At 38.2% G+C, this 18824-nt stretch overlaps 2 protein-coding genes across 2 annotated transcripts; both read right to left on the reverse strand.

The window, feature by feature from the left end:
• Positions 1-1121: 1121 nt before the first annotated feature.
• On the reverse strand, positions 1122-6148 carry LOC130724311 (protein YELLOW LEAF 1, choloroplastic-like). Its single transcript, XM_057575515.1, has 5 exons — positions 5931-6148; positions 4528-4579; positions 3760-3926; positions 2061-2130; positions 1122-1555 (listed from the first exon to the last, which is right to left on the reverse strand). Exons 2-5 carry the CDS (start codon positions 4571-4573, stop codon positions 1350-1352), a joined length of 489 nt encoding a protein of 162 aa, XP_057431498.1. The 5' UTR covers positions 4574-4579; positions 5931-6148; the 3' UTR covers positions 1122-1349.
• A 3621-nt stretch (positions 6149-9769) lies between these two features.
• Positions 9770-10684, reverse strand: LOC130725305 (uncharacterized mitochondrial protein AtMg00810-like). Its single transcript, XM_057576547.1, has one exon. It carries the CDS (start codon positions 10682-10684, stop codon positions 9770-9772), a length of 915 nt encoding a protein of 304 aa, XP_057432530.1.
• Positions 10685-18824: the final 8140 nt, after the last annotated feature.

Consider the following 18824-nt stretch of genomic DNA (forward strand, 5'->3'; position numbering starts at 1 on the left):
CATAGAACCCTAAAATTAGAAAAGAAGAATCAAATAATTCAATCGTTACGCAATTTGAAAAGCATCTAATCTTTCCAATTCAAATAGATAACAATAATGTAAAGAAAATTATCACAACTGAAGAATCAGTAAACCCTAATTCCCTAAATCTAGAAAAGACAGAACCCTAAAAGTGGAACAAATTGAAATATACCATATTAGAATGCAGAATCAAACAATTCAATTGTTACGAAATTTGAAACACATCAAATTTTCATATAGAGAACAATTGTGTAAAACAAATTACGATAACGAACAATCAGTAAACCCTAATTTCCAAAATCCTGAAAGGAAAGAAAAAACTAACCTCGAAAGACTTTGATTCGTTCTTCTTCGAATTGAATTGAAGGGGGAAAAGGATCTAAAGATTTGCGAGGTTTGGTGATGAGGGCCTATATATAGTGCGGGCGTGGGTCAATGTTCGAATGCGTACAATTCACTCTCCGTATGTTTTCTCAGTTTGGGATCGGACGGTGAGTGAAGTGTTGAGTTGTAATTTCTCGAATTTAATAAACGGCTGCGATGTCATTCAGGATACAAGAAACGGATCATGAAGTCTAGTTGGAGCATTCACATTAGTTCCTTTAATTAACGAAAATCATTAATTTGTAAGTATCTTTTCAAGATAAGAAAACAAAATAGGGGAAATCAGAGAGAGAACCAAACAACCCCACAACACAAATAAGGACAGCCAACAACTTAATCCCACCCAATTTAGTTTAACCAATGTAACCCTTCAACCAGTACATCATACAGAAGCGAGTCTTTTTGAATCCCAACAAGGACGAGGCAAAGGGCGAATACAACAATAATTAAAAAAACATAGGTACAATATATAGTATAGGATAAGATTTCTGTTTCGAATTATTTTTATAATAAAGAGCAAGCATTAGGCCCATGTCACTCGCCTATGACAATTATACTATGCCACATACGGCCAATGTTTTTTTTTTTAATTAAAAAAACATAATTCATGACAAAAATAAATGGGATGCATGTGCGGATAAAATTTACACTTTCTCTTCATAATATGGTATGTTGCAGAAATATAATAATTATTCAACAAAAATAAAGCGCATATATTGACATAATTTAATACTCATCATTTGATATAAAAGCCTTTTCCTCCAATAATTAAGTATTGGGTTGGGAGGAGTAATTTGTAACACAGGAACACAAATTTCAGCAACTATACATCCTCTTAGTGAACCAAGTACCCTACTTAGTTAACCAATATATTCTATTGATAGAATACAACATCAAAAACTTCCGACAAAGCATTTATTTATGCCGGCCAATACTTCACGTCTTCACCTTCTTCTCCTGTTATCGCCGTATGGGTCTTCGCTTTCCTTGTCCTTTAAGAAGCCCAGAAAAGCAAGAAATCCAAAAAAGAAAAATCCTCCGGACCAGTTGCCTCCGCCTCCACCTCCTCCACCGCCTCCATCATCATCATCACGAGGCGGAAACCCAGAGTCACCATCATCAAGATCCGGTGACTTCTCCTGCTCCTTACCTGAAAGTTGAATTAAACCATGACAAGCAATTTAGAACATGCTTTGGAAGTCTCTACTTGCCATATATGAAGTTGACATGTTTCATAATGTTTTCCTATGAGTGATAAAGAAAAATGGGGTTCCAAGTCAGAAATAACCAACAGTAGAAGTCATAAATACACTAACAAGGCCTTTTCACAAAAAAAAAAAAACACTCACAAGTAACAAGGCAACAATAGAACCAAGTCAGAAATGCACCAAGAGAAAAAGATGGAGTAAAACATATTATGACAGTTGATCATTTAACTCTTTAAGTAGAGTGATAGGTCCTTAACTATTCTTCAATATTATACAAAACATTCTGATAGATGGAAAGATGATAATTATTTGTTAAAAGTAAAAAAATCATTCTGACAAATGGAACGGATGATAAATTGATAATTGCAATGAAAGGGAAAGGCCCTGACTATAGTGACAGTGTGACACACATTTAACGAATCATAAATGTTTGTAATTAACAATTACCAGGAAGATGAGTAATTGTAGGAGACTGGCGAATAACAGTTTGAGTTTGCTCTGCACCACATCTTGCATTCTGCATATATCAGTGGATGTGTTTAGTTAAAGGGAGGATCGATAAAGGCATCCTATTCAAAAAAAAAATTATTCAACTCCTCTTCATATCATAACATTAATCAAATGTTAAAAAAAATGATTTCAACACAAAGTGTAAAATAACAATTCTATTGAATTTCATCAATTACTTGCATTTTTATTTTTATAGTATTCTAGTCTAGTATAGTATAAAAATGGGGAAAATGATACCATGAAAAGAGTTTAATGTGAAAGTAACCACAAGGAGAGAAATTGTTAAGCTTAGTCAGTTATGCACTGAAGATGCCAGAACACATGGACAACACATCAAAATGCAATAATAACGCATACATCATAGATGCACAGTAATTTATGGTATTCCATGCTCTAAAGCAGTATGGAACCAGTAAAAACAATAAGGAATTTATGAATTTTCAAGTCATTCATTTAAATGAACATGATATGGATGCAGATTTGAATTGATGCTGATATGATTTGTTTTATTTTTATTAATAAGCATATTTTAATTGTTAGGTTAATTTAGGATATCTAGGATAAGTCTATTTTATTGTTATATCTTTATAAGTTAGGATTTGATTCTATCTTATTTTATAAGACCTTAGGATTTGTTTCTTAGTTTCCAAGTTTCCTAGTTTCCTATTTTCTTGTACTCAACCCTTATTATAAATAGGGTATTTCAGTATTGAATAAAATCAAACAAGTATTTTTCTAAAGAACCGTAAATTAGAAGAAGCTCTGACGAGCACACTTCTTTTCTACAAACTGGGTCGCAAGAAGAATTCCTCTGCGTCCAGACCTGTGACCAGATCCTACGTGAAGGTTCATAACAACTTGGCATCATAGCCGGTTGTCATGGGGGACGCGGATTTGACAGCAAAGCTGAACGCTTTCATGGAACAAATGGCTGCCAGGCAGCAAGCGCTAGAAGTTCATATGGCGGATTTCTCCGTCGTCGTTCGGGGCTTGGAGAAGAAAACCACGGGAACCAGCGCAGACGGCAGCAGCACTGGCGTGGACGGCAGGATCTGGTCACAGGTCTGGACGCAGAGGAATTCTTCTTGCGACCTAGTTTGTAGAAAAGAACCGTGCTCGTCCTTGACAGAGCTTCTTCTAATTTCGGGTTTCTTTAGAAAAATACTTGCTTGATTTAATTCAATACTGAAATACCCTATTTATAATAAGGTTTTGAGTACAAGAAAATAGGACACTAGGATACTTGGAAACTAAGAAACAAATCCTAAGGTCTTATAAAATAAGATAGAATCAAATCCTAACTTATAAAGATATAACAATAAAATAGACTTATCCTAAATATCCTAAATTAAACTAACAATTAAAATATGCTTATTAATAAAAATAAAACAAATCATATCAGCATCAATTCAAATATGCATCCATATCAGAACATTATATACAATTTTCATTCACCCAAGGTTTTAGTTAGACAACAAAATGCCTTACTACGAGTCAGAACAAAATGATTAAAATCTCCAATCATATTCTTATTTAGGAAACTGATACACCATTAGAATTGTAACATATAACAATATAGGGGTAGGGAGGAAAACACCATAGATGATCAATTAAGTAAGAGAGTAAAGATAATTACCAAAGCTGCAGCACATATTATAGCTGCTCTCTGAGTTGAATGAGTCCTTGGACCAAATGGCAACCGTGTACAACTCAATGATACTGAATTATTAACCATCTGCAATCCTCTTGTTGGTTTAGGTGTAGTAGCAACATTCTCTTCACTGCAGTGTCCACCTCTCCTCACTGTTTACAAAATGTGGCCATTTAACATTCATCTATAACATTTAAATTTTGAAATATGATTTCAATAATGTCTCTGATATGTAAAACCGCATTTGTCAGAAGGCTTAGCAATAAAGTCCTTTGCAGTGAGTGCAAGGACTTAGGATCATTCCCACCTTTAGCAAGAAGGAACTGAAGGGAATTATGGACAGCTGGAAGGGAGAGGGTCACATCAATTTTTTTAATTCACGGAAAACAAAACAAAAAATATGAAAGCAGTTTTCAAAAATTGTACATGAGAGAAATGTGTACAATGGGACAGCTTAAACCTTGATCTCAAATTGAATCCAATGAACAGTGAAAATAACAAAATGCAATATTAAAAGCAAGAGGTTCAAAACATCGATATAAATTGACCCTTGGATCTGATAGCAATCAATAATACAATAATGCAGGCGTCAAATTCATTGTCAGGGAGGTAAATAAGCAGTCGAAATTGCTCAATCTGGACTTCTGGTCTGGTCACTCATATCACAATCACAGCAAACTCATAGTACCGTTAACTAAAGACAGTGTCCGATTCTGAATTGAAATACAACAAAAGCCAGAAATTATCATTTACCTGGTGGTAATTTGGGTAAAGATGCGACTGCACTAGTAGCCAACATTGATATCTAGACAGAGGCAGAGAACTGGTGTTAGCATGAAAATTTCATTTAATATATAAAGGAAGAATATAGTATATAGCTGAAGTAAATAATAGATAAAATCATATAGCATGTTTAGCTGAAATGCACCAATTCCAAAAGGCAGAAAAAAAATGCTAGTTAAGAAACGGGCAACCTCCAATTGAGGACTATTGTACCTACTTCACTACCAAGGTGACAGAGGTTAAAGAAAAGAAAAAAGAAATCCAAGACTGTATACTCAGATAAATTATCTATAGATTTTTCAGTCAAATAAAGTTCGGGTGAGGGGAGGCTCTCCACGTTCCAAGGTCATATTACCGTTTGCATAAACAGTGTCCAAAGTCATGCAGTTGTCATGAACGGAAGGTAAATGATTCCCATTGACATATTATAGTTAAGTGACTAACAGATTGCTAATAGATTCCACAGTGCAATGCAGATATGAATCAGTGTAGCATAAACTTCTCGCAGTTCAATTTCATTCCTATGAAGAAAACATTCTCCTACACCTCTGACCTACCTTGTTTGATGTGGTTATTCTTATAACAGAGTGGTTACAAACAACCAGGACTACTAGTCAAAAGAAACCAGAAACTTCTTTAAAAGAATTTAGTCCTTATCTAATACAACACCAACAACAAAAGCCTTATCCCACTATGTGAGGTCGGCTAATAGTCCTTATCTAATAATTGGGAGAAAATTTGGTCAGCACTAGCGTCAATTTGTAATTTCCTCAGCTAAATATCAAATGAATTTAATCCGGATGCACTGTCAGCGAAATAAGTTTTACTGCATAGTTATCAAATCACAATTCAAATCGTAAATCGTCAAGCTAATTTGTGAATTGTGAACTGTAAATTGCATCGAATTATACGACTTAAAAGCACAATAGAAAATAGATTAAATATATCATTGCATAACTGATGTACTGTGCTTGGTGAAGTAATTTTGAATTAGGAACTTGCAAAACAAACCATACACCTCACAAAACAAAATCTAAGTCACATGTCACAAGTCAAAATGAAAAGAGAGCAAATGCATAGATTGAGCAAATAATCATGTAAAGCCCCTATGTGAGCAAGTGATTGAGTGTAAAACAAAGTAATGAAATAATTAAACAAGAAGTATCCAATAGCACAAGGTGCCAACCCATATTCCTATGTCTAAAACCTCAAAAATTCAAATCTGCAGTATACATAGCAACCAACCAAACAGGGTAAACTCCACTGCTTCCAGAGGAAAAAACCGAACCACCCCACAAAAGGGGTAGCAAAAAAGTGATAAAAAATGAATCTTTACACCGAAATCATGGAAAGGAACAAAAATAGTGCCGTACCTCGCGGAGCCTTCGAAGTCTTTGGTGTTGTCGAGTTATCTGAAAGGAAAACTATGAAAGGTTTGCGAAATTTGGGGTCTTTGTTGATTGATTTGGAGCTCTGAGAGGGAAATTGCAAACCCTAGCTGAGTGGATGAAGAAGACGATAGACAAGAGATAGAGAGCAATATGCAATTTGGTTCCAATTACAAAGAGACTCTGCAAATTGTCACCATATCTATCTCCTACTTAATATATTTACTAATTTTATATTTATCATTACTAAGATGTTAATAAATATTTATTTTATAATTAACATCAAAATTTATATTATTTTCTTATAGATATCCTGCATGGAAGATAATCATATTTGAGCAGGAACACTTGAACTCGAGATCTTACTTAAAGAAAATTAAATATGTTTTATCACTTAAATCAACCACCATTAAAATTTTGGAATAAATCATGATACTGATCAAATCCTTAGGTATAACATATTTGCAATATTGTAATTTGAAAAATTAAGATTTGGAATAAACAAATAGTATAAGAACAAAATTAAATATTAAAATTTAATTAGAAAATATAAATTGAATGGTTTATTCATGCACCGAACAAATAACTGAAATATATTAGTAACACGTTTAATTTTAGGGTGAATCGCTCTAAAATTAATTTAATTGGAAGTTATGAGTCTTAGCTTTTGTCATGAAACCAAATATACATTAGATATTCGCAATAGCATTTGGCAATTCGCTTGTCAACTATGCTTTTAAATCAATTAAAGAGCTAAATATCATTTAGAATGCATATTTACTAGCTCATTCCTGATAAACTTAAAATTGGGATCTGGTGAAGTATGTGTTTTGGTCTTCCACAGTCCATCATGTGTTGGCTATTCCTCCATCTTTGCGTTGCCAGGATGATATTTTCTTCTAGCCTCTTTCATCGAACGACCAATACTCAATAAAAACAGGTTATTTTATTAAGTAGCATGGGCGTGCGATCTTGGTATCATCGTCAACATTGCACTCCCTACCTGCGAGGTATAGGAACAAATTGTGGAAAAAAGAAACTCTTTGCCTCGATGCAAGGAGACGACTTGGCATGCCTGCTTGAACCTTCTTCCGGTGTCAAATTTGATTGGCCTCGACTTGGCGACCCTGTGCATTATTAATGGTTCAAGTCTAAGTGGTCTCTTATGCGAGACGAAGTGTTAGAAATATAATGATTCATGTGTTCTTTACTTAAAAGCTTACAAGCTTACGCTTTTGAGATAATTGGTTCTTGAGATTGTGCACTCCTCTCCCTCAATTTTACAATGACTTGATCACTTGTTGCCATATACAGGGTATATTGCCTTGATTGTCAATCATCTGATTTCCTTTAGGTTCCTATATCTCTTTTCACTATGTCTAACTTGTGTTACTGGTATGCGTGCAATCATGCAGATGCCCCATGTTGCTTGTACAATTTTACTGTTCTTTGATTCCTATTGAGGCTCTTTTACTCAACCAACGTGTCTGTAAAAGTTTAAATAACAAGATTTATGCAATTGTAATTTGTTTAAATTTGACTGCGATAGAGTAAAACAGAAACAGACAAGACTAAAAGGATAAAGACATGCTAATTTTGTAGAAGGATTATGATTGAAAGATTCAACTCAACCCCCTCTATATCACCATAAGTAAAGCTAGACAAAGTGACAAACTAGGATCATTTCCACATAAAAGGCCTCTCAAATTCAAGAACTCAGTTATGTGTTTTTCTATCACCACATAATTAAATCAAACACCTTGATAAGTTTGCTCAAGAGAAGTAAATTTTCATCTCCTTCGAAAAATTAAGGGACTTATGAAGAACACACTCAATAACCGTTTGCTCTAGTATAGTTGCAGTATGAGTATCTATATGTGAAACACAATTACTTGCTTATTTTGAGCACCCTAACTTAACAACCTTTAGCTCCTGTATCGATATAGTATGTGTATGTATATGTGCAATTTCATTACTTGCAACCCAAGCTACTAAGCTCACTGATTGAACTGGGTTTAGCTCCCAACTCAGAGAGATTGGCGCCGACAGATCTACCGCGGTGCATTCCGGAAGACCGGTGGTATCGGCACCTGAAGGAACCAGCATGTGTGGTGGGTGAGCATAGACAATTCCACCTCCCACTTGAAGATTTCCTAGGTGCTGCTGCTTGAGATGTTGGTGACACCAGCATTTGTGAATTTTTCTTGAGATCATCATTCATATCCAACTCTGGGATTTTAACATTCATACTTGGGGGATTTTGTTGGTCCACATTTTGCTCCATGTTTTTGTAACAACAAATTATACCCTGCATGAATTTGAATCCTAGGCCATGTTAGTTAAAGCAATTGAAAGATGATCGAAATGTACTTGATTTTATTTGAGATTCTTAATCAGAGTATTAAGTGACAAAGTTTATGAATTTTTTTATTGTGGTGCAATCTAATTTGACCATGATGTAGAATGCTAAAATTTAAATATTGCAAAAAAATAATAATAATTCTATGCCTTAAGGATCAGGGCCGGGATTGGCAGGGTAAGGAAAGAAAGGGCTATCTCCTGCAGTGTAACAAAAACCAATAGACTAAAGAACTATTAATACTATATTTTCATTACCTCTTGTTTTGTCATGATTTTTCTTTCAGATTGTGTTCTATTTTAGATGGTTTGGGACTTAGGGCATGGGTGTTGATCAAAAGAAGGAAAATCTATAGTTAGGGATTAGATATGTCTGAAAAAGTGAAAATCCTTTTACAATTGATTTTAGCTACAAAATCAATTATGGGCAGAAGTTTCGTGAGTAGCTTCTGGGCGGTGATTCTGAGGAAAAATGAGTTGATCCAAAAATGCTAATAGAAAGGGATCAAGGAAGAATGGAAGATAATAGGCCTAATTATTACTAAATTTGGATTTGTTCATGGTAGTAGCATTACCTAGAAGGAAATGTCCTTATAGTTCTTGTTGTGTTCTAATTTATATATCATTTGTTTGTCAAATGAGAAATACATATATGCATCTATTGAGGAAACATAAGTCAGTCTCAAATAATCTTTAATGAAGAGATACATCATTGGTTTACTTCTCTGACATGTATAATACCTTGGTATGTGAGAATGCATGCAGAAAATAGGAAGAAGATCTTCAACAAATGAATTAGCAGCTTCAGAAGATGCCTTGGATTATCTGCAAGGTGGGAGGGAAGGTTTTGATGTTGTCTACTCACACAAAGGAGGAAATAATGAAGAATCAGTTGGGAAAAACTGCTCCTTGGTCAGCTAAAATTTGGGGGTGTCAACAAACTCAGTTTTTCTATTTCATATATGTGGTATTTACCAAATCAACAATTTGTGACCACAAGTTTCTGACTTTGTGAAAACGAAAATTGAGGTAGAAAGAAAGGCAAAAAAAGGAAAAGTCTATAATTGGGATGCCACTCAATCATCTTGGCTGGTATTCTTAACCATTCTGAAGTCTTAACAATGCTGGAAAGTAGATTCTAAGGGATATTAAGTTAAACCCTGAAATTTCTCCTAGTCTAATTAACCTTTGTACAGACATTTTTTTTTCCTTCCAGAAAACTTCACAACTTATTCAGTTGCTTCATCACAATACAACGTGTTCCTAATAACAATGGAAATGAGTATATGTCCCTAGAGAATTCTAGATGAAAAGCAATGGAAGTGTAAGATAACTGAATTCCCCAATATTATTGATGAATGGTACCATATTTATACAATGCAAGGTTGACTAAATACATAAATACTAGACCTAATTACAGAGTAATTACAGGTAATCAAATATGGAATAATCAACATATTCCTATTCTAGCACACCCCCGCAGTCGAAGCGGGAGGTTCACTGACGCTGAGACTGGAGCGAAAATCATCAAACAGAACTCGAGGAAGGCCTTTAGTGAAGATGTCTGCAATCTGGTGACGAGAACGAACATGAAGGATGCGTGCCTGACCACGTGCGACCTTCTCTCGAACAAAGTGAAAGTCCATCTCAATGTGTTTAGTGCGCTGATGCTGAACAGGATTGCCGGATAGGTAGATGGCACTAACATTATCACAATAGACTAAAGTAGCTTGAGGAAGAGGAAAGTGAAGCTCCAAAAGCAGGTTGCGTAGCCAACATGATTCGGAAACCACATTAGCGACGCCGCGGTACTCAGCCTCAGAACTGGACCGGGAAAGCGTGGGTTGTCTCTTGGACGACCAGGAAATGAGGTTGTCGCCGAGAAACACACAGTAACCAGAAGTAGACCGACGGGTGTCGGGACATCCACCCCAATCTGCATCGGTGTATGAAATAAGCTTCTCGATAGGAGAAGGATAGAGATGCAATCCAAACTGTAAGGTGCCCTGAACATAACGCAGGATGCGCTTCAGTGCAAGCATATGCTCTGTGCGGGGGGCATGCATGTGAAGACACACCTGCTGAACAGCATAAGAGATGTCAGGACGGGTGAATGTGAGATACTGCAAGGCCCCAGCAAGACTCCGATATAAAGTAGGATCATCACACGGAGAACCAGCAGAAGTACTTAGTTTCTGCTTGGTGTCAACTGGAGTGGCAGAAGGATTGCACGATGCCATACCGGCGCGAGCAATAATGTCACGGGCATATGTACTCTGACTGAGAAAAAGTCCACCTGCATGTCTGGTGACGGCAATGCCCAAAAAATAGCTCAACGGTCCCAGATCCTTCATAGCAAACTCAGAGGCAAGAAGAGCCATGATAGATGTGCGAAGGTCATGAGAGGAGTGAAGGTATGAAAAACGGTAGAAAGGGGGGGGTTTGAATAACGTTTTCAAGATAAACTTCCACCTTAAAGATTTTCACAAATCTTTCGAGAACTTAAGTGCTAAGAATAAGAGATAGAAAAGCACACAAGGATTTTTATCCTGTTCACTTGATAAATCACTCAAGCTACTCCAGTCCACCCGTTAAGGTGATTTCTTCCTTCTTAGAATGAAGGCAATCCACTAATCAGGTAAAGTGTTACAACTGCACTTGAAACCTACAAGTGACTAACAATTACACTGACTTAGCTCACACTAAGATTCACTCTCTTAGTCTTCTCTAGGATCCGATCAACCTTGATCTCCTAAAGGAACTAAACAAACTGTTTATCAAAGAATGTTTACAAGAGATTTGCTTCTGAAAAGCTAATAGTAAACACAATGAATTTCAGATGAAAGAATGCTTGAGGGTTTTTGAATATAGCTTATGCTTGTGTAAATTCTTCCAACCGCATCTTTCAATCTTCAGCCTCTATTTATACTCCAAGGATTAGGGTTTGAATGCTGCATGGAAATGCTACCGTTGGAGGGTAGTTCTGGAAATTCCAGCTTCTGCTGTGGCTGAGAACGTTAGGTAGGTCGTCAGGATGGTACAGTTGCTTTTGTACTTGGATAGTGACTTGACCTTTAAACCTAGGAGACTTCTGATCAGGGGAATGCTTCATGTTGGAACTTGTGAAGCCGGTTGATCAGAGTCAGAGGGAAAGCACAGATCCTCTGACCGTTGTATCTTCTGATTCTGAACTCAGAGGGAAGTACATGGTCTTCAGAGTTTCTTGCTTCTGGACATCAGAGTTTCCACTATTCAGCTTCTGGATCTTCAGAGTCTTCTACACCATCAGAACATCTGAACCTTCAGTGTTTCTTGGTTGTCAGAACTTCTGGATCTTCAGAACTTCTAGTGACTGAGTCCACATCAGAGTTTGTATAACTTCAGAACTTCTGAAGCTTTTCCACTGTTCATACTGAACATGGTGAATGCGAAAGCGATGCTTGGGTCACTCTTTAAGCACAGTGCTTCTGATTTGTGTGAGATTGAATAGAGGTCAGAGCCTGTAAATAGCACACTCAGAAAAACAAGTTAGAGTACCACAATTGTTCATATCAAAAGGTTAACTTGTAATCATCAAAACATAGAGTTGTACTACTAGATCAAAACTTGATCTTACAATCTCCCCCTTTTTGATGATGACAAAACTAAGATTTTTGATGAACAATTCTTAAACAATAAACTGAATTCACTCAGAGTTTAGGGATATAGAAAAAGACTTATCCTGATGTGAATAGTTTATCTTGCTCATTCTGAATTCAAGTCACTGCTTGATTCTGAGCTTAGCTCCCCCTGAATCTAATACTTGATGAAAACGTTAGAAAAGTCTAGATTCTGAGCTAAACAATATAAGAGTTAAGAGTGAAAAACTTATGACATAGATGAAATGGAATAATCAGAGCGCATAAGTAATCAGAGTCAACGGACAAGGTATCAGAGTCTTGGGTATCAGAGTCAAACTAAAATCACTTCAGAAGAAGTGAAATGTATTCCTTGTATTTGCCCAGTGACACATCTATGGTCATAAAGGTGGAACTCTTAAATTCTCCAAAAGAAAAAATAAATCACACTAACACATCTTACACATAAAAAACTGGGTTGTACTCCCCCTTTTTGTCATAAGCAAAAAGCTTGGGGTGTGAAAAACTTAGCTTGAAGTACAAGGTACTCCCCCTTAGAGAAGGTCTAAGTTTTAAGAAAATTAAAACGATGCATGAATCAGAGTTAGACGAATTAAAGAGAAGAGTTCATGCAAAAGAAGAACGTTTACCACCGGCCAAGGGAGTAAAGAAAAGGGTCAGTTACCAAGAACTTAACCTCGAGAAACTGTAGGAGCATTAACTTTCAGAGAGAAAGTGAAGCCTATATAAAGCGATGGAGAAAAAGGGTAAGCTTCACAACTCGATCGATTTAAAAAAATTGGCATCATACATGGTTGCACTAGAAGAGCTCAGAAGGAAGGTCTTTGAGGAGGACTTGTTCCTGAACATAAGGCATCCAGAGGGTACAAAAACCATATCAGAGCTGACAAGGACACTACTAGAAGAGGACCTGCGTCCAGAGTTGAAGAGTGACTTAGAAGAATTCCTTGCCTTCGTGGAGGAAGTGCAAGAACTCAGCCAGCTTGAACTGAAGCTGCTGGAAGAGAAGGAAATCATAGAAAAGAAGCTCAAGACAACAGAAGAGGTTCTGGAGAGGAATGAGCAGATCGTCAATCTCAACAACATCCAGTATTCACTGGATCGTCTGGAGAAAGAGAGGTCAGAGCAGCGCCAAGAGTGCAGAAGAATGAGGAAGGATCCTCCATTCTAGACTTTAGGAAAAGAGAAAATGTATGATGTAATCATATAAAGATTATGAATAAACAAGAAAATTTTGAAAACACAAAGTGACAGATATATATGCATGGATAATCAGAAACGGACAAAACAGAATAACTAAAGTAGCGAAAAGAAAATAAAAGGTAAAATAAACAAAGTTAAGAGGGAAAAACGAAGAGATCCTAAGACTAGGGTTTATCAGTGCGACGCAGAAGTTCCATCATCATTTGCTTCATGTCAATTAGCATAGACTCATGAGTATCAAGACGTTGTTCCATGATGTCGAGTCTGGACGAGCTTGACTGTGTAGAACTGGAAGGAACATTCTGAGCAGCTTGATGAGCTGGAATGGAAGCAGAAGCAGCAGGAGTAAACACTATTGGTGCAAGTGCTTGGCATCTAAGGGCTTCAGCTTCAGCTTCAAGTCTTTCTGCCTCTAATCTTGCTTGTTCAGCTTGAGCTGCTGCTTGACGTGCAGCTTCTTTTGCTTGCTCTTGCTTTCTTCTGGCCTCTTCAACAGCTTCAAGAAGCTTATGTCTTTGTTGTTGTTCATGAAGAGCTACTCTTCTTGCAAACCTCTGCTTAGCAGCCTTGATCCTCTGATCCCTTTCAGCAACGAGATGACTCATCATAGCAGGAACCTGAGCAACTAACCAAGTACTCAGATTATCCCATTCCTCAGCAACAGAGTCAGGACTCTCACTCAGATCAGTATGCCCTTTGACGTTGCGAATCATCAGTGAAGCTTCATGATTAAACACACTGATGCACTCAGAAAGAGAGGTTGGTCTTAGGTGAGTGTAGGGAATAATGGATAGGTTGGTTTCAGGAGAGGTTGGGTGGTTGCTGTTGTTTGCCTCAGAGACACCTTGAGGAGAACCAATGTTAAACATTTGAGTATTTGGTTCAGAGGTTCCAAGGTGAGGTTCAGAGGTTTCAACCAGAGGATGTGGTGACCTAACCGAGGAGTGGTTAGACACAGATTGTTCTGGTTCTGGTTGAATGGGCTCTTGATGGACAGGGTCAGGTTGAGCCTGGTGAGCCAAAGGGTCTGCCTCATGTAAGGGATTGGCCAAGATAGGTTCATATGGGTCAACTAGACGTTCAGGTCTAGGGCCAGGATATCTCCTAGGGCTTGGACAAGTGAGGTAATACTCTTCTAGGGTAGACACCTTTTCTTTTCTGACCTCCATAAATTTTCTAATTGATTCAGAGTTATTGGAGGGAGAGGAATCAGCAACATTGGTTGGAAATGATACAGGTGTATAGGCTGTGGAGGAGTCTGTATCAGTGGTTCTGGCAGTTTTACGTGCTGATGCTCTGGGAACAGAGTGATCAGACGTTCTGGGTTGTGGTTCTGTTTGGTTAAGCTCTGGTTGTTCAGGAATGATGGGTTCAGAAGTTAATGGGTTGTATTGGATGGTAATGGGAGAGGTTGGTTCATCTTGTCTAGAAGGTTGGTTCTGAAGCATGTTCCAGAGTTGTGCTTCATTTGGAGAAGGTTGGAAAAATGAAGACCTTGGTGAGTGGGGTGGAGAAGTGGTTTGTGCAGCTGATTGGGACTCAGGAATAGGAGTGAGTGGGTTTAAAGATCGTTTAAGCATAGCAGAGACGGGGAGTGCATCAAATGTATTTAAATCATCATCAGAATCAACAACAGACTTACTTGATGATCGCACTGATGACCGAGTCACTCTGGAAGGAGTTTCAATCCTTCTGACCACTTGAGCAGCTGGTTCCACCCTGGTAGGCTTCACCACAAGTCTGACTTGTTTCTTCTTCTTCTTGGGAGGAGAAGGACCATCTTCATTAGGACCATCATTACCATCACCACCAGCATCAGGCTTGATGGTTTCATCATGTTTCCTCTTTGGCTGATCAGCCTTCTTCCTCTTCGTCAGAGGAACATCAGATTCCTCAGAGGATTCTTCTAAAACCATCTTCCTCTGAGCTTTCCTCTTGGGAGGAGAGTCAAACTCTTGAGCTGGCGGCAGTCTTCTGAAGAATTCATCTAAATCAATTTCAAAGCCTTGAGCCCTTAGGTCTTCAACATAGCACCTAATAGCTTCAGGGTTGTCTGCCTGTGTCCACAGAGGGTAGTCGTTCAAAGGCACCCTTCTCTGTCTGATTTCAGTAGATGTATCTTCATGAGTTGGGGCAATTTTCTTCTGGACCAAACCCATCTTCTTCAGAGAATTGGCAGTGAAGACATCACTAACAATGGTGGTCAGATCCTCTATGCATCCAGCATTGACCAGATCTTGCACAAGGTTGCTCTCGATGAAGAGATCTGATAGCAATCTCCCAAAAGGGATATACTTGATTGCTGACTTGATGGAGGCAGTAGTTCTGGACTTCTTGATACACTCCTTCAAGTAAGAGAACAGGAAGAAGGGAAGGCAGATCTTCTGCTTGTCTTGAATGAAAAACAACATCGCCTTCTGACTGAAGTTGATGTAATCTGGGGAACTGCCCTTTGGCCTCTGGTTGATACAGTGCAGCAGAATCTTGTGCCAGATTCTGAGCTTGGGATGAAGATCCACCACCTTGTAATCAGTCTTGCCCGGTTTGTATGTGGTGTACAGGGCCTTGTTTGTCTCATCCTTCGTTTTGGGTTTCAGCTTCGATTCAGTGAGTTGGAATCGATACCCATGTGCAGTGTCTGCACCCAGCAAATTCACGAATGACTTCTCAGTAACTATGATCCTCCTTCCAGCAATGTGGGAGACCACCTGAGTGTCATCGCAGTCAGCGTGTTTCCAGAATTCCTTGACCAATTTGTCATACACCGGTCCTCGAAGCCTGTTGAAGTAATTTTCCCAGCCTTGAACACGGACTTCAGGACGTAGGTCATACCCATTTGCAGCAAGATTGTCGAGGTCGAATCTTCATTCTGCCAGTACTTGAAGTTCCTCAGGAGCGTACACACAGTGAACGGCACAGCCCCGTTCTGCAATCGGAATTATCTGCTCTTGACTTTGACCTTGATCAGGAGCTTCAGGACCCAATTGGCCTGTAGCTTGACCTACTACCATGTGAGGAAACCTTGTTGCTTCGGCGGCTTCAGTTCTAATTTGTCGCACCATTGTTGAGCGGTTGAAGGTTTTGGGTAGAAGATGAAGATGATGAATAGAGAGAGAGAGAGAGATCGTGGGTAAGCGGTTTTTGAAAATACAGAAGAGAGAGAGAGTAAAACCGAGAGTGTAGGAGATCGTGTGTGTATAGTGGGTTTTGACAAATAACCGTTGTTGATTCAAAAAGCAAATTAAAATCAACGGTTAAAAATTAAAGACATCATAGTAATAGTAAATACACGTATCACACACAGGAGAGAAGCACATCTACACACATTATGACAGACTGTCACACGGGACAAGGAACTATGCATCAGAGATACTGACACACGTGTTACTGTCTCAGCTTCAGAGTCAGCACCAATGGGTACATACACTCTGATGGAGTTACCTTCTGGACTAGACATCTTCTGATCAAGAAGTATCATAGTCAGAGGTTCTGATCCATCTTCATTCTGGACAAAAGTCCATATTCAGATTTTTCAGAATAAAATTACATCTGTCCTCTGCTAAGGGCTTTGTAAAGATATCTGCCCATTGATGGTCAGTATCAAAAAACTTCAGAAGAAGTACGCCCTTCTGTACATAATCTCTAATAAAGTGATACTTTACCTCAATGTGCTTTGCCCTTGAATGTAAGATAGGATTCTTACTCAATGATATTGCAGCAGTGTTATCACAATAGATTGGGATATTGCTCTCAAGGATCTGATAGTCCTCCAACTGATGTTTCATCCAGAGCATCTGGGTGCTGCATATTGCTGCTGAGATATATTCTGCCTCTGCAGTTGATAGTGCAATGGTTGATTGCCTCTTGCTTGCCCATGAGACTAGATTACTTCCCAGAAATTGACAATTTCCATAAGTATTTTTTCTCTCTGTTCTATCTCCAGCATAATCAGCATCACAATAACCTGAAAGCTTATACTCTGATGTTTTCTTATACATCAAGCCAAGGTTAGTGGTGCCTTTCAGATACCTTAGGATCCTCTTAACAGCAGTTAAGTGGGTTTCCCTTGGATCTGATTGGAAACGAGCACATAAGTGAACACTAAACAAAATATCTGGCCTAGATGCAGTTAAGTATAGAAGTGAACCTATCATACCACGATAGAGCTTCTGACATACTTTACCACTTGCATCTTCTTTCTCCAGAATGCATGTAGGATGCATTGGAGTCTTGGCCACTGTAGATTCCAGCATATTGAACTTCTTCAGAAGTTCTTTAGTGTACTTGCTCTGATGGATATATGTTCCTTCTGGTGTTTGATCAACTTGTATTCCCAGAAAGTACTTTAGTTCTCCCATCATACTCATCTCAAATTCAGCCTGCATCATCTCAGAAAATTCTTTGCATAGAGATTGATTAGCAGAACCAAATATAATATCATCAACATAGATTTGCACAATTAAGATATCATCTTTATAAGTTTTGCAAAAGAGAGTTGTATCTACTTTACCCCTTACAAACTTATTCTCCAGAAGGAATGAGCTGAGTCTCTCATACCATGCTCTGGGAGCTTGCTTCAGACCATAGAGTGATTTCTTCAACTTGAACACATGGTCTGGTTTCTTTTCATCCTCAAAACCTGGGGGTTGATGAACGTAGACTTCCTCTGATATATGTCCATTTAGGAAGGCACTCTTAACATCCATCTGATGAAGGATTATGTTGTGATTCACTAAGAAAAAGATCAACAGTCTGATTGCTTCTAGTCTTGCTACTGGAGCAAATGTTTCTGTGTAGTCTATTCCTTCCTGCTGGCTGTAGCCTTGAGCAACAAGCCTTGCCTTGTTTCTGACTACATCTCCTTTCTTATTCAACTTGTTTCTGAACACCCACTTTATTCCAATTACATGGACACTCTCAGGCTTCTTCACTAAGCTCCAAACATCGTTCTTGGAGAATTGATTCAATTCTTCTTCCATGGCCAGAATCCAGTCCTTGTCCTGAAGAGCTTCATCTATGGACTTGGGTTCAATTAAGGACACCAATCCTTTCAGACTGAGTAGGGTCTCTTCAGAGGGTCTGAAGGCTGATCTGGTTCTGACCGGTTCGTCTTTGTTGCCCAGAATCAATTCCTTAGGATGAGCTGCAGTGATTCTGCTCTTCTTCAGAGTTTGTGAATCAGAGGGACCAGCTTCTTCTTCTGGTTCATCTTCCTCTGGCTCAGCTTCCTCTGGAGCTTTGCCTTTGTCAGAAACATTTATACTTAAATCTGCAAATTTCTCAACTAGCTTTGACTGGTCAGAGTCAAGCTTATCGTCAAATCTGACATGAATAGATTCTTCAATAGTCTTAGCATCAGTATTATAAACTCTAAATCCTTTAGATCTCTCAGAATAACCAAGTAATAGACACTTAGAATACTTAGCATCAAATTTATGCAATCTATCCTTAGTATTAAGAACATAACAAACACAACCAAAGGGATGAAAGTAAGAAATGTTGGGTTTTATGTTCTTCCACAATTCATAGGGAGTCTTATTCAGAATTGGTCTCACAGAGATTCTGTTCTGAATGTAACATGCTGTATTTACTGCCTCTGCCCAAAAATGCTTAGCCATGCCAGTTTCTTGGAGCATGGTTCTAGCCATCTCCTGAAGAGTTCTGTTCTTCCTCTCAACAA

Source organism: Lotus japonicus, chromosome 6, assembly GCF_012489685.1.
Source record: "Lotus japonicus ecotype B-129 chromosome 6, LjGifu_v1.2".
Classification (NCBI taxonomy): domain Eukaryota; kingdom Viridiplantae; phylum Streptophyta; class Magnoliopsida; order Fabales; family Fabaceae; genus Lotus; species Lotus japonicus.

Coding starts and splice junctions, on each gene's coding strand:
- LOC130724311 (XM_057575515.1), bottom strand. CDS start 4,573: ATGTTGGCTACTAGTGCAGTCGCATCTTTACCCAAATTACCACCAG. Junction 2,131..3,759: donor TAATATGTGCTGCAGCTTTG/GTAATTATCTTT, acceptor TGATATATGCAG/AATGCAAGATGTGGTGCAGA. Junction 1,556..2,060: donor TACAATTACTCATCTTCCTG/GTAATTGTTAAT, acceptor TTCAACTTTCAG/GTAAGGAGCAGGAGAAGTCA.
- LOC130725305 (XM_057576547.1), bottom strand. CDS start 10,684: ATGGCTCTTCTTGCCTCTGAGTTTGCTATGAAGGATCTGGGACCGTTG.